The following is a 15,696-nucleotide window of genomic DNA, read 5'->3' on the forward strand; positions in this document are numbered from 1 at the left end:
ATGTACAGAGAAAGAGAGAAAGTTGCACGCTTGCTTTCCTAGTCATTCCCAGAAGGGGCAGAATCATTTGTTGTTGTCCATGCGGAATTAGATAAATAACATGGATAGGTCCCTGCTCCCAAGGAGCTTACAATCTAAAATAAGCCAGTGGGGAAACAACAAAGTGATGGGGAAAAACAAGAGTAGAGTAGGTAATAATGAAAGTGTGCAAATGCAGTTAAACGTACTTAAAACTTGCCGAACACTAGAAAAGGTACACATTTCTCAATCAGACCCTTTGTTTTTTTGTCAAATAGACCTTCCTTGGATCAGATCTGTACACTGCTTGCAGGCAATGATGTATATATTACAACCCAAGTTGCAAAATTTGCCATGGCTGCCAGAAAACTAAGAGCCAGGCATCATACTGTACCCTCATATTAATCTAGGGGGAAGGACTTTGCAGCTGTTGCCCTGGAGGGGAAGTGGGATTTAAATGTGTTATTTTAATTATCGCTTGTGTTTTAAATTGGCTTTGTATTTTTATCGTATTTTACTACTTCTGTATTTTTGAAATTGTGATGGCCCATTTGAACAATAAAGGTTCAATTCATTCGTTCACTTGGAAAGATGATTAAGCAGATAAGCCAAAGCCTACAATAAAAAGGTGGATTTTAAGGAAGGAATTGAAGGAAGGGTGAGAGATAGTACTATGTACACGTTCGTGGAGGGAGTTCTAGGTAGAAGGGGCAGCAAATCAGAAGGGGCAAAGTCTTTAAGGGAGCAGGAGATGTTTGGCTGCAGATGGTAGAGAGTGGCAGTCAAAGGCAGGGATATAACGAAAAGCAAGAGTCAAAAATAGGATGGGACAGAGAGTTTCCCTTTCCTTTTCTTCTTTTTGGACACATCTCTTTTTTGAGGAGGGATGATTTCAGTTTAAAGTGGATGTTGTGCAGCACCATAAATCCTTTAAAAATACACACTGGGTTTAGCACAATTTTAAGGACATGTATAACTCTTTTTGTAGGTATCCAAAGTCCTTCGTATCTCACTGTAATACTTACATTAACCCATATAGGAGCCCAGTTCTGTTATTCACATACTATGACTATGGCAGGAGGATAGATGCAGAGAGAGAGAGAAGCTTGTCTAAGGCCACCCAGTAAGTTGAAGAATGAGCTGAGATATAAAAATGCACTGACTTCACCCTCTATAGAAACAACCACCACGGTGTCTCAGAACAGTTTAGAGAGGTTGATAACAGAAGCAGTAAAATAAGGGGCTTCTAAGTATCACACACCTCATTAGATACACAGCCACTCACAGGCAATTTCAAGTTGCACGTATATTAATTTACAAGAAGGTGTAGAATAATGGTTAAGAGCATGAACTGTAAGGCAGGAAGTCTGCAGATCAATTTTCAGCCGAGTTTCATTTTCCCTGCTTATTCCCATCATAGGATTTACAATTGTTAAATAGCAACCTCCTAGTTTCTTATTGATTCCCAAGTGGTGACAATGAAGTATCCTTCCAGGTCCTTGCCTCTGCCTCTGGCCAAGGCTGTGGAGACACACGCTGTCAAATTCGCATCTGGAATGTTCAGAATGGGACCTGTCAAAAGGTTCTGTTCCATCATGAGACCCAAGTGCAAGCCATGGCATATTCTCGGGATGACCGCCTCCTTGTTACACTAGGTGAGTATGACCAGTTAGTGATGAGCAGGGTGTCGGGAGTTTTGTGTTTGTTGGAATGGCCATAAGGGAAAACTCCCTCTTGAGGCGGGAATGAAGCAGGCACATTAATCACATTTACAGAAATGCTGGATTTGTGCACTGCAGGTGGCTCAGTTCGCACCAAGCTGCCACAACCACTGTGGCATCCTCATGCAAGGCAAGCAAGGTTGAGCCATCTCAGCTCCAGCTTCCTGTAAAAATAGGATGAAGCCTCTAAATATACAGCAAAACCTGCTGATTCTCAGAGACCCGATTAGAGATAACACGGGAGAGCCAGAATTAGGTTCTTATGCATTGTTTGTTTGCTTATTTGTTTTTTTACTAATCAGCAGCACCAGGTGGTGGTAGTCAGGAACGTGACACTGGGAAGAGGGTGTTTAACTCCTTCCTCCTTTGTCTAACTTGCACTTCCCCTGTGGAGCTAATAACAACTTTGAGGGGGGATTAGTTTCGGGAAAGAATTAAACGCTCTCCTCAGAGCACCATTTCTCCGGTCTTCAAAGCAGCTGTGCGAGGCTGCTAATTAGTAAAACAAAATCCTAATTGCAGATCTCTGGCATCAAACCTAGTTTGGCCCCCAAGAATCATTAGGTGTTGCCCTGTTTTTAGGGGCAAGTGGAGCAGAGACGGTTCTACCTTGCTTGCCTTGCCATTAGGCTGTCACCGCAGGATTAACTGTATACGTCTAGTTTGGGCCTCAGTTTCTGGTATGGTTGACTCATGACAGCTTCAACTCCACCCCTCCGACTGTCTACCCAGAAAAAGCCAGTATTCAGCCCAGTGTATGGGTTTGGATCTGCTCCCAAAGCCTCAGAAAGCAATTGCATTGTGTCAGGGTGCCCCTGTTGCCCACTGACTTCTCCAATAGCCAGAATCAACACTCAGACCAAAGGGCTGCTTTCCAAGGGTTTAATTCCATTTATCCTAATGAGGCATACAGATGCTAATTGCTTGAGACTCAGAGGAACTACAAAGGAACAGCCATCTAGGGATTTCTAAGGGTTAGGACGTCAGTTGATCTCCGTTTGGGAAAAATGCGGCAACTCTCTGAACTTAAGGGGTGGGAGGGGAAGTTCTCCCCCTCTCCCATGATGCTTCTGGGCGCAGCTGTTGACGTCGAGCCAATCGGGCTGAGCGCCGAAGCTCCGCCCCTGCGATCTCTCGCTCGTGCCTGCACCTCGCGTTTAAAAGCTCAGGTTGCCCCTCCCTTTCCACGCCTGGTTCACTGTCGCTCCCAGGGATGTGAGCGGGGGGAGGGGGCTCCCCCTCCAGCTGCGCCTCTGAAGTCTGAGAGAGTTCCTCCCCCACGGATTGTATCTCCCCCTCAGAATCAGAGCTGCTTTGGGACTCTGTGGGCTCAGCTACAACCCTGACGCAATGTCTCATGGCACTGCTCCTGGGAGCCCCGAGTATGACACTGTGTATTGCTGCTGCTGACCTTTTAAAGCCTGATCACTCCTTTGAGCCTGTCTCTCTTTGTAGTCCCCAAGTTGTTTACATTCACTGGGTTGGTCCTATTCCATGTGTCTTCACTATGCGAAGGATGAGCATTGGTTCCAAAGAGCAGGGCCTTTTTCTGCATTTGTTCCAAGGCTAGGGAATGAGTTTTCCGTGAGTTCTGGGAGCTGCGCTTCCCTTGTGAAAGAGGTGTAAAACTTACCTGTTCCATAACACACTTGGCTGCCACTTTCTTTTTAAGTTGTTCCTTTGATGTTTTGCTTAGCTTCTTGATTTTTATTATTCTAGTGTATGTTTTAATATGTAAACCACATTGAGCTTGGGGAAAGGTAGGAGATACATGTGTTTAAATATTTCCTTCACATGTTTAAAATGCTGGAATGCTTACTTTGTGGTCCCCAGGGGATTACGTTGACCGAGTCATTGCCCTGTGGAATGCCCACACTTACGACCTGATGTCCTCCACCCGCTTCTCTGAGCCAGTCCATGAAGTGGCCTTCAGTCCACTTTCCGTGGGACACCTTGCCTGCGTGGGGAAGGGAGCTGTGACTTTCTGGCTAACGGAGCAACAGGGAGCTGACATCAGCCTCAAGGTAGTTCTCCTCTGTCTCCTACTTTGAAGTCTTGTCGTATTTGAGATACAGACAAGTCATAGCATTAAGTGCTTGGGAGTTCTGTCTTGCAGGGGGGACAATGGGGGATCTGACACCACTTTTGGTTACTGCCCAAGTGCCAGTGGGCGTGACTTTTCTTCTGGCTTCAGGTTCACAGAGTCCCTGTCCCTGATGCGATTGGTCCTGTGGAACTTACATCGCTGTGCTACAGTGCAGGCTGCCTTTTATACAGTGGAACCAGTACAGGACAGATCTGCGCATGGGACACGGAGACCAATCGCTGCTTCATGACTTGGGAGGCTGTGGAGGGGGAGATTGGTGAGTTCCCGCTATGTGTTCAAGAGAGGCACCTTGGACCTGCTCTGGTTTGATTTCACCAGATGCCAGAACCGATTGTGGTTGTGTTTAAGATGCGTTTGATATTGCCCTTGCCCTTTTTAGAAAAAGCCTCATGATCCACAGGCCGCAAGGCATGCTGCCAGTGAGTTTTCAGAAGTGGCTTGCCTCTTCGGCTGTGGGAGATGCAGCAGCGAAGTGGCTTGCCGCAGTCCTGTGGCTCATGCCCTCAGTGTCCCACGTGGGAATGCAGAGATCTCTAGAAGAGCAGTGCCTGTGGTTAAACATTTTCCAATGAACTGCTCTGCAACTCTCTGATGTTAAAACGAGGGCATCCATGTATTAATTGGAATAAATCCTTTACTGGTATAGGTGTACTGCAGTGTCACAGTAACAGGCTTGTCAGCGGCAGCAACACCAAGAAAATCCAGCTTTGGTCAGTGGCAGCAGTTCAGGAGCTGAGAGTAAAGGGGTCCAGCGCCAGGTAATGCTTTATCTTAACTCAGGCTTGGTCAGTCCTAGAGAGAACAGTTTATCTAGAGGCTCACGTGTGGGGAAACCACACACAGCATCCACATTTTAAACATCGGTCCCATGATCATAGGGCATGATTGAAGAAAAGGTTAACTTGCTTAGTGGGCCTTCCCTTGATTTTGGAGAGCAAAGGCCTTATGTATTGTCCAGTCAAATGTTTTCGCCACTTTTGTAGGCTGTCACCTACGTTTGTCAAGGCTACAGCAGAAGTCCTTTTTTTGGAAGTGTATTGTGTGTGCAAAGTGGGTTTTCCTGGGCAACCCCCCCCTTTCCTTTGTCTGCCTAATTGCGGTAGCTTAATGGCTCTTTCCTGATCTTTCACTTTTGTTTGCAAATTGACATTAGGAGTCAAGTTAATAATTTGCATAATAAGGTGCTGGTGACACATTCAGTGGACAGTGATGCTGGGTACAGACATCTGTCTTCAGTGGGCCTCATTGTAAGTGTAGCATTTAGGTACAATTTACTTGTTTGGAAGCCACCCTACACTTCCACTGAAAAGGAGAATGTCGTGACAAATACGCCCTTCCCTTTTGGCTGTGTTCCTTTTACCATTCAAAACCCAGTGTCATGTTGCCTGTGGGCAGCACCCACTGTTACTTGAGAGTCTTGGTTTGCTTCCCTCTTGGTGGCTTCCACAACTTAGGCAAACGTATTCATTAGCCTGAGCTCTTGGGGAATTAGTGAGTTCTGGGCATGTATTCCCATGAAGGCGCAAGCAAGGACTGTACGAGCATTATTCCGGCCTTGCTGCCTCTGATATTTCTTGGAATGCTGGTGGAGAAGGACAGTGGCTCAGTGGTAGAGCTTCTGCTTTGCTTGCAGAAGGCCACAGATGCAATCCTGGCATCTCCAGGTAGAGCTGGGAAGGACATTTGTCTGAAACGTTGAAGAGCTGCATGCCAGTGTAGACAATACTGAACTAGATGGGCCAAGGGACTAAGTATATGGCAGCTTCTTATGATGCACAGTTTGGGACAGTTGGCAGGAGAATGGTGGATAAACCTTTCCTCCAGGAATACACCCACCTTCACAGAAGGAAACCACCTTGGCAAACGGCACAGTTCACATTGGTCATTCCAGCTAGCAGATGGGGCAGAAGGGATAGCTAAGCATGCTGAAGCCTCATGCATGTTTGGAATGAGAGGACAGGAAGCCCTGAAATGAAGCATCAGAACCCCACTTCAGCCTGATAATGTGTTCTTTCCTTCGGTGGCTTCCATAGCCTAGACAAATCCATAGATCTGTTGTGGCATATAGACTTGTTCATAAGCATAACCATAGATACGTTGTAGCATGTAGACTTGTTCATACTGCTAAGGGGAAGATCTTTTTAATATAAGCTCTTTTTTTCCTCCCTAAACTGCTTTTCTGTAGCTCTAGTTCGGTTCTCTTGGAACAGGAAATGACCCTGGACGGAACCATAGTCAGTGCTGCCTTTGACGATTGTATGGACATGGGAATTGTTGGCACTACTGCAGGGACGTTGTGGTACATTAACTGGGTAGACAACACCAGCATCCGGCTGATCAGTGGGCACAAGAATAAGGTACAGGTTTTAAAACAGTTTCCTGGTTGGTTGAGGGTAAGTGCAAAAGGACTGCTTCCTTGGGGTTTGCTGAAGGGTCTCGTCCCAAGCTCCCTCTCTCTTGCTGCAGGTGAACGAGGTGGCCTTCAGCCCTGGAGAGTCTCACTGTGCTACCTGTGGGGAAGATGGTAGCGTGAGGGTATGGTCCTTGGCCAGCATGGAGCTGGTGGTGCAGTTTCAGGTGCTCAATCAGGTAATTGCAGAGATGGCCCATAATCCTACCCAGCTCCTGTTGCTTTCCTGGAATTTGCTAGAGCTAAGAGACCCTTTTGATCACAGAGATGCCTAATCTTGGGTCTTGTATTTGTGGCTCAGTGCATGGGGGAGCCAGCGGGCTGGGCACACATGAACTGAAGGGGATGGTGGGAGGTGGCCTTGTCATAAAGATGGCAGGGATCCCTGGCTCCTTGCCCTGCAGCTCCTGCTGTCCCCCCCCCCCCCCATAATAAAAATTAAGGGGAAAAAGCCTCATACGGCCCTGGACCGATAAGGGGGTGGGGAATCGACATCAGTATTCTTTCTCTTCTCTTTGCTGTTTTTGTTACTTGGCATTCCCAACATATTGCTTATCCCCCACCCCAACCTTAGAGTTGCCTTTGCCTGGCCTGGAGCCCATTCCCCATCTCAGTCAGTGGGGCAGAAAGCCAGCATATCGTGGCAGGGTATAGCGATGGCACCATCCGTGTGTTCAGCGTTTCTCGGACTGAGATGGAGCTGAAAATGCACCCCCACGCTGTGGCTGTGACGGCACTTGGATATTCCGCAGATGGTATGACACTGAGCTTCTTGCCAGCTGTTAGTGATGATCTTGCCTCAAAAAGCAGAGCTCGGTGGCAATTTTCACCCCCTTTTTGCTTGGTTTGCTTCAGACTCCAGTCCTCCCTATTCTTCTCCTTCTCCTCCCCCTCCTCCTCCTCCTCCTCCTCCTCCTTCTCTATACCCCCCCCCCATATAATGATCCTCCAAAAATATTGCATTCATCTATTGACAGGTTTAGGTACAGTTCTGAAGCCGCTAGAGGAGCCTTCATGAGTATTATGGATAGATACGAAATGGAGTAACAACGGCAACCACCATATGTTTTGGACTACAACTCCCAGAATTCTTGACCATTAGCCATGCTGGCTATGGCTGATGGGAGTTGGAAGTCCAGAACATTTGGCAGTCACCAGGTTGGGCAGGCTAGCTTTAGACTGAGAGCTAGAGAGTAGTCCCAGGGTCACCCAGTGAAGTTCATGTGTGGGGATTTGAACCCAGATCTTCTGTTTTTTCTAGTCTGACACTCCAACCACTACACCAGCCTTCCCCAGCCTGGGGCCCTCCAGATGTTTTGGACTAGAATTCCCAAAATTTCTGACCATTAGCCATGCTGGCTGTGCCTGATGGGAGCTGAAGTCACCAGGTTGGGGTAGGCTGCACTAGAACGTGGATTTCATGAGATGTAGCTAGTGGGCTATAATGAGGAGAGAGACGCAACCATTGATGACGAGGACTTATTTTGGCGTGTGGTAAAAGGCCATCTCTTGCCAAATGAGAGTGGAGATATTCTATTTCTGCAGATGCTTTTATAACCCCTTGAAAAAGGCCATAAAATACAAATAAGCCAAAACACGGCATTTTTTTTTAACAAATAAAGTCTTTGTTTCAGCATCCTGAGATATTTCTTTTCTATTTGTGGGTCTGTTTTGGATGCTCTTTTTCAGCTTTCTGGTAAAAGAGCAGCTCTTGCCAAATGAGAGTGCATTCAAATAATATTCACCTACAAAATCGATGTTGCAAAATCACCACAATGGAGCTTAATCACATCCAAAAGCACTGAGTCAGTTGAGTCTATGAGGAGCTCCTTTGAATGTGGGTGGCAGGGGGTCAAGAAGAGGTGTTTGTATTCCTTTTTATCAGATTGTTTCTGTTAATGATAGCGGTACTTTGAACCAAAAAAAAAGGGTCTTCAGTGTCCCCTTCTCTGTCCTTGTCATTCTGTGAGATTTTCTTCCCCAACCTGGTGTTTTCAGGGAAAACTTGAGTAAAGCATTCTTGATGGCTTATTGGAAGATGTGTGTGTTTTCTGTAATAAAGCTGTTCATTGTTCTTCTCTGTCTCTAGGGGAAATCATCTTGTCTGGAGGCAAGGATGGGCTGATGGCTGTCAACAGCCCACGTACAGGGATGACAGTTCGGGTCCTGACGGACCACCGATCATCCCCCATCAACGTCATCCACTGCACAAGGAAACAGGTGAGTCGGTAATTTGTGTGATGTTGAATAGCTTTAGCAAATTGCCAGATAAATGGTGTTCAGGGCTATCTTGATTTTTTAATTGAACTTTTTGTTTTAAACTACTTTGAATATTTTAAAAGAAAAGCAAAGTATAAATATTTTATGGGTGCAATCCTATGCATGTTTAGACAGAAAAAAATCCTACAACTCCCAGCATTCCTGGCTGGGGAATGCTGGGAGTTGTAGGACTTTTTTTCTGTCTAAACATGCAAAAGGTTGTGCCCTAAATAAATACCTTGTGACAAGGCAGTTACAGCAGAGGCACTAAGCCTGACAGTTCTTAGCTTGATCTAGCAGTGGGACAGGAATAAAGGGACAGTTCAGACCCCTTGTTCCCCTCCACTCCATTCCTTTCCACTCCATCCTTCCCTTCCCATCCCTCTTTCTTCCCACATTCCTATCTCCTCTCCCTAGAAATATTCCCTTCCCTCTCCCCAATGCACAATTATGCCCCCTGTAGGCATGGGGAGGGACAGCAGAAGAACTGGCGTGTGAATCCATGGCATATGAAAGACCCTTGTGTGAGAAACTGGAGAGCAGCTGCCAGTACTGGGGTAGACAGACCAATAGTCTGACCTTGCATAAGGCAGCTTCCTTTGTTCTTGATTACTTCTTCCTTCCTTTTCTGCTCCTTTTCATTTGACTCTAGACATCATGCATCCTCCTACTCCAAATCCTGAGTGCTTTTCTCAGCATGCATATTTTCCTTTTTTTGTAAACTTCTTATAATTTGGGGTTCCTTCTGTAGGGAAAAACATGTACTCTAAAGGCAGGCTTATAAGCAGAGTAAATAAGTACACCCTTTTCCCAACCATCATTTGACTGTTTAACTGAACTTCTTTAGCATGTCTTCATATGGAAACAGTGTTGTGATTTCTGTTGCTTCCTTCTTATGTTTTTTAAAGACTTGGGGGTAGCATGACTAGTCCTCAAAATGTCAATGCACCCTTGATTTATACTGAGCCATTGTTACTCCATTTCTTTTTTATCCATAGTATTGTATTATTATGCGCCACTGTGCCAGTGCTTTCATAGAACAAATGCATATAAACAAGAACAGTTGACATTTTGGTAATATGTTCTCTAGCACACTGAACTTGGGGTTGAAGGTGGTGATCTGTGGTTGGCTGCAAGTGGTGATCGACGTGTCAGTGTATGGGTCTCTGACTGGATGAAGGACAAATGTGAGCTCATTGATTGGCTAAGTTTCCCAGCCCCTACAGGTCCTGAGGTGAGAATATCTTGTTGGTCTCCAGAATAAACTATTTTCAGTGTTTGATGTGTTTTGAAGTCTTGGCTGTCAACATTTCCTGTTGCTGGGAGATTCTAAAAGGGAGAAGCAGAGCAGGCTGAGTGTTTTCTTGTGCTTTGCCAAAGGAGGATGTGTAGCTCAGGAGATCTAGGAAACTGGCCACAACAATAGAAATGAGGGATCTGCCACAGAATTCTGAGAGTACAAGTTCTCATTTTGGCTACAGGAGACAAGTTTCTAGTGCCTCATTTTTTTGTGTAGTATTGCTTGCTAATGATGGGCTTAGTTTCCACGAAATGCTTAGAAACTTAGAAGAGTTTGTGGAGGAAAGTTCCAGTTCTTCCAGAGGGCAAGTGTTGCGCTCATCAAACACGGAAATAATTATTCAGATTTAGTAAAAGTTGTGCCAGTTCACCAAATCTCAGAATTTACAGTCTCAGAATTGGAGATTGGTTAGCTCCAAATTACACACACCTGGCTTGTAACTGTGCTTTTGCATGTCCTCTCCAGATACCCAACCCTTTACCTCCTAGCCTGGCAGCATTTTGCCCTTGGGACAAAAGCACTATTGTTTACGTGGGCTTTGGATTGCAGAAGGAGATCCTCTTCTACAGCTTGCAGCAGAAACAGGTATCTAACATCTTAGCTTGCCTGAAATGTTGCATGCTCCACCAACGGGAGTGCTGGAATGGCAGCTGACAAACCAGAGTCTATGTATGTATTGGCTCAGCCATGGTAATCTTGCGTTAGTGGCCTGCACATAACTCCGACCTATGGTATGGGTTGTTGAATTCTGGGTTGTCGTGATGTGTGAACACGGCCATGCTAACAAACCATGGTATGTTAACCACAAACAACCCAGAAAGACAATCCATGGTTTGTTGTTGGGTTATTTAAACGATGGGTTGTCATTATGAGTGAACCTAGACCTGTGGGTTGTTCATGGGTTGTTTTGCCAGGCTACAGAGATGGCAGGCAAGAGTAATAAAAAAAAAACAACCCAGCCACTCTACATGCCAATACTATAGTGCCACAAAGACAGTTGGGATACAGAGAGGGAGTGGGGGGAGGAGGAAAGAAACAAACCCAGGGATTTAAAAAACAAACCACCATTTGTTCGATTGTCTGCCAGACAAACCCTGGGTAGGGCAACAGACCATGGGGTAAATAAACCATGGGTTTACATTATGTGTGAACCAGGCCACAATGTGTGTTTCTGGACCTCAGTTCCCAGTCAAATTGAATAGCCGACCCAGAGGTAAAACAGAAGCTTGACATGCTGGGTCTTTTGCTGGATTGTACCATTTCAGATTGCAGGTGTGAAGGGATGGGCATGGATGTTTGGATGCTCCCTTCACCCCACAGCCCTTCCCTAAGATGCTAGAGGTAGGGATGTAGGGTGGCAGCAAAACATTCAAACTGCTGATCCCCTGTGTACAATCTGAAAAGTGGGACAGCCTAGCAACAGAAACAACTCATAGGGCTTCCTTCCCCTTGCCAGATTTAGTTCACAGAGCTCAACTGAAGAGCAGAAGAATGCTGATAAAAGGGACTTAGTTACTGCAGCCCAACAGGTGTGCTCTGTTTCTTTCAGTCTTTTTATCATGGGACTTAAACAGGTCTAGTTGAAATGAAGAGGGATTGAGGGTAAATAGTGGATTAGTTCATGCAACAGGAAACTCCCCTTATTTTAATGCATAATAGAATACCTGAAAGTCTACCCTGTGTGTGTGTGTGTGTGTGTGGCATTCATTCTCTCAAATCCCTAAGGTTTCCCCTGCAGATGTGATGGCTTCTTGGGTGTCACAGAATTAAGGTGTCTGCAGTAGTGGGCTGCACTCTTCCCGTCTTCTACTGGTATATTTGTTGCTGTCCCTACTGCATGTTAGAGGAGATGCTGACGTCATTGTCCATTTCGGTACATGCTAATCCACACTCATGTGCAGACACTCATATTGTTAATTTGGCCACACAGGAATGGTTCTCTTGACCTAATGCATTAATTGAGAAACTTATCCTCTCGTCTTTCCCCCATGTGTATTAGGATGACATTAGGCAACTCTTCCAACATTGCTGTGTACATGCTTCATATACCACATTGTGAAAACTTACAATCCCTCTTTCTGAAGAATCTAACATTTGGGTTTTTTTCCTTTCTACATGCAGGTCACTGAGAAGATTCCCTTGCCTTACTTTGCCACATCATTGAGCTTGTCTCCTGCTGCCTGCATCATAGCTGTTGGCTTCAGTGGTGGGTATCTAGATGACCTAAATGGGCAGAAAAACCATCTCTCTTGAGCTGGCCAGGTGAAAATGTGTGTTATGCTTCCCTTGTCCAGCAGAGGATGCTAGGCTGGGCATCCTAGCATCCCATCAGGCAGATGGGGCACCTATGCATGGGTATCGACTTGGGAGGGACTTTATTAGTGCTGGGTATTACCCTCACACTTTCAAGCATCTGTTCACAGCCATAAGGGCTAGAAACTTGAAATCATTCTCAGCAAAGTGGGGCAGTTGCCTGGAGAGGGATTTGTCTTTGGCATGTAGCTTGGCTTGCTTGCTTGAGTCATCTGGACAGAGGAATCCTGGGTGCTCTTTGATTGTGTCTCCACCCACTCCAGCTCTTGCTGGTTAAAGGGACCAATGGATGATCTTCTGTCTGGGAAACCTCCCGAATCCCTCTGGCTGCCAATATGGAATTCTGTACTTTTTCTGCACTCCTGCAAAGACTCAGCATAAGATGGCCTGATGATAGAAGTCTACTTTCTAAGCCTGGAACTTTATTTTCCCTGCAGAGCGGGTGCTGAGGCTTATCGACCGCGTGGCGAAGGCTGACCAGGACTACATGGGGCACGACGATGCAGTTTGCCTCTGCAAGTTTACCCCATCTGGCAAACTCCTCTTCACAGCTTCCTATAACGAGATCCTTGTGTGGGAAGTCCAGAGCAGATGAACTGAGAAAGCCATCCCCAGCTACCCTGGCCTGAAGCCTAGCAGAACGATGCAAACACGCTTGCTACCTCACAGCACTGAAAATTTGTCATCACACACCTCTTGCTACGCACCAGCTCCAACTTCCAGTTCCGAGCGCAGCAGCCAAAACTTAGGGTCGTCAGTGGTCTCCAGGGCTAGCGCGGGGCCCCACGTGAGAACAGTCAGACCCCAGCAAGTGCTCCACAACTTTTAGCGCCAAAGTGGAAGTGATCAGTGGCATGACAGTCAGCCAGAGCATGTAGGGATTGGGTGAAAATGTCCCCCCACCCTCCCCCCGGTTTCAAATGTGCCCGTTTTCCATTTAGGCTTCCAGGTTTCTTACCTGCAAGTTGCCACGCTTCCTTGCATCTCTGTGTGTGTGCACAGTGGAAGATTCCTTTGTTTCCCTGTATTTTCCCAGAAACTCTAGTTTGTCTCATCTCTTTTCCAGTTCAATAGGATAGCTAGCTTGATGAGATCTGAAATCTGAGACGGAGAAGCTACTTTGAGCATCCCTCCGCTGTAGGCGTTGCCTAGATTTTATGGGGATGGTTCGCACTCCTTTGACTGTTAATCCCTGATAATTAACAGACACAGAGTAACGAATACAACTCTCCCCGGCCACTCCTGAGATGAGCAGGTAGTATCACTCAGCTACCTTCTCTGAATGCAAAGGTTACAGGATTGGCTGACCAAGCCACCGGAGGAGCCATGGCCCTCTGGCACTCCGCTGTCTCCTTGGGGATCAAAGGCCAAGTGGTTATTACGCTGTTGGCCTTGCCACCAAAATATTCCAACCCCCACGGAGAAGGCCAATGGCAAAGGCTGGTGATTTCAGTGCAATTCTGGAACGCCACTCACGAAACGGCGAAGACAACAAGAGGATACTCTTGTCCCCCTTTTCATTATATATCAGTTGGGTTGAGTTCCTTGATCCTTAGTATTAAAAATGTAAATATGTGTGCACAATTAACTTATATTTTTCTAAGACTTAAAATGGATTCCTTCTTCCTCATTCATCCTCCCCAGTACTAAATTTTGATTTTACAGTTGTGTCTTAGCTATATTTTCTGTTGATGGGATGTGAGTGTGAAGTGGTTCCAGAGATGGGATTCCAGCAAGAAGGGGTTCCCTGGCTTGCTGTATTCTCTCAGCAGTAAGGTATATAAGAAACAACCCTAAACATTACCCAGGCTCAGTAGCTGAGGGCAACAACGGAGTACATTTTGTGAGTACAAATTTGCCTTTTTTTAGAGCGTATTTTTAAGGACGATTATCAGGAAGATTCTAGAGTTTTATTTTCAGATTTTGCAAGCGTATGTTTTGTTTTTATAATGCACTGACAGGGCACCAGTTTCCTTTTGAGGCACAGACGGAGCAAAAGGAAAACTGGTCAGAAATCAGCAATGAAATAACTAATATTCCCACTGCTTAAGCTTGGCCTGTAACAACAGCACACAATTCCGTTGCTACAGTAGAATGGAAGGAGAAAGCTGATTTGCTTGTGTTTAATTTTTGATTCCAAATAAATGAATGTTTTGTGCATTTGAACCCACTGTGAATTTCTCATTTGGGAAGCTTTAGGGAATGCAGTATTAAGCAGGGTGGATGTAAGGTGCTCATTTTTGTCTGTGCTTCTCCCCCTACTGTTATGGGAGGGTCTTTTAAAGTTACGGGGGGAAGAGCAGCCAGAATACTTCTGGGGGACCTTTTCTTTCTGGAAGCAGCAACTCAGTTATTCAGACTGCTTTTCTTTTAAGCCCTGGACAAATGCATGGAATTTTGCAGGAAGGGGAGGAGGAAGAGGTTCAGCTGGTTTGCAGTCCCGATTAAGCAGTCTTTCCCTACTCCAGGCTTTGGTGCCTGAGCCTGTCGCTCAGGGGTGCAGATGCTAGTTCCCCATATAGCTGTGATCCCCTTCCCCAGCCACTAATAATTTGGTGGTTCCCTGGTTTTGTGCAGTTTCCCCTATTCCAAAAGATTGAAGTGCCTCTCCTGAGCTTTAATGTATGCTGGTATTTTGGGCCCACCCCTTTTGTTTTGGCCTCACCTGCAGCTGGAATGTGGCCCCCAAGAGCTTTTCTGAAATGGAATTTGGCCCTCAGATGGAAAGAGGTTCTGCACGGCTCACTGGATGAAGAGTCCTGTGGCCAAATGCGCACTGGGTTGATACTGTCTTGGAATGGCCTTTGTGCACAGTTGGCGAGGCAAGTTCAGAACCTGGGCTAGGGCAGAGAGGGTCATCCAGGGGGTGACAGCAGTCTTTGCTAGAAGATGAAATTGCCCAAAGGGTTTGGACTGAGTCTCTCTCATGGTTGTGCAAAAGCACCGAGCAGCTTAAAGGCAATTAAAAAGCTGCTTAACTCTTACAGCTGGCCCCAATTTAATGCAAAAAAAAATATTTATTTATTGCATTTATACCCCACCTTCTTTCCTCTTGCAAGGAACCCAAGGCGGCGTACATAATCCTCCTCCTCTCCATTTCATCCTCACAACAGCAACCCTGTGAGGTGGGTTGGGCTGAGAGTCTGTGACTGGCCCAAAGTCACCCAGTGAGCTTCCGTGGCCGAGTGGGGACTAGAACCCGGATCTCCCGGCTCCCAGTCCGACACTCTCGCCACTATGGCTCCCGCAATCCCAACAGCGGTTTGGAAAGGTATTTTGTAGACCTGTGGCTATCTTTCAGTCCTGTCAGTAAACGGGTCTCTTAAAGCAAATCTTTCATTCCTTTTCTAGGAGAGCCGGAGCTGGCTGTAATGAAGAGCAGAAGACGCTCTTAGACTAGCTCCTGGCATCAAAGCAGTTCAGGCTGGGCTTTTACAGCCTATGGTGGGGCTCTGATAGGCGAAGCAGAGAACATTAAATACTGTTCTTCCCCCCTCCACCACCAATTTTGGCAGGAAAGTATCACGGTTTTCAACTTCAGCCCACTGAGACACAACAAAGAATCATT

At 46.1% G+C, this 15,696-nt stretch overlaps 1 protein-coding gene across 2 annotated transcripts in view; it reads left to right on the forward strand.

Moving 5' to 3' along the window:
* WDR90 (WD repeat domain 90) overlaps window positions 1-14,299 on the forward strand; it is a 56,355-nt gene extending 42,056 nt beyond the window's left edge. For both annotated transcript variants that reach the window (XM_084818873.1, XM_084818874.1), the window contains 12 exons: window positions 1,514-1,673; window positions 3,573-3,763; window positions 3,934-4,102; window positions 4,493-4,604; window positions 6,032-6,203; window positions 6,313-6,435; window positions 6,831-7,011; window positions 8,346-8,476; window positions 9,606-9,749; window positions 10,281-10,400; window positions 11,937-12,021; window positions 12,566-14,299. In XM_084818873.1, coding sequence (XP_084674999.1) covers window positions 1,514-1,673; window positions 3,573-3,763; window positions 3,934-4,102; window positions 4,493-4,604; window positions 6,032-6,203; window positions 6,313-6,435; window positions 6,831-7,011; window positions 8,346-8,476; window positions 9,606-9,749; window positions 10,281-10,400; window positions 11,937-12,021; window positions 12,566-12,723 — 1,746 coding nt within the window. In that variant the 3' untranslated portion in view covers window positions 12,724-14,299. The remainder of the gene's footprint in view (window positions 1-1,513; window positions 1,674-3,572; window positions 3,764-3,933; window positions 4,103-4,492; window positions 4,605-6,031; window positions 6,204-6,312; window positions 6,436-6,830; window positions 7,012-8,345; window positions 8,477-9,605; window positions 9,750-10,280; window positions 10,401-11,936; window positions 12,022-12,565) is intronic.
* Window positions 14,300-15,696: the final 1,397 nt, after the last annotated feature.

The sequence above is a fragment of the Heloderma suspectum genome, chromosome 12, assembly GCF_057233095.1.
Source record: "Heloderma suspectum isolate Gila_16-S chromosome 12, 16-S_ref, whole genome shotgun sequence".
Lineage (NCBI taxonomy): Eukaryota > Metazoa > Chordata > Lepidosauria > Squamata > Helodermatidae > Heloderma > Heloderma suspectum.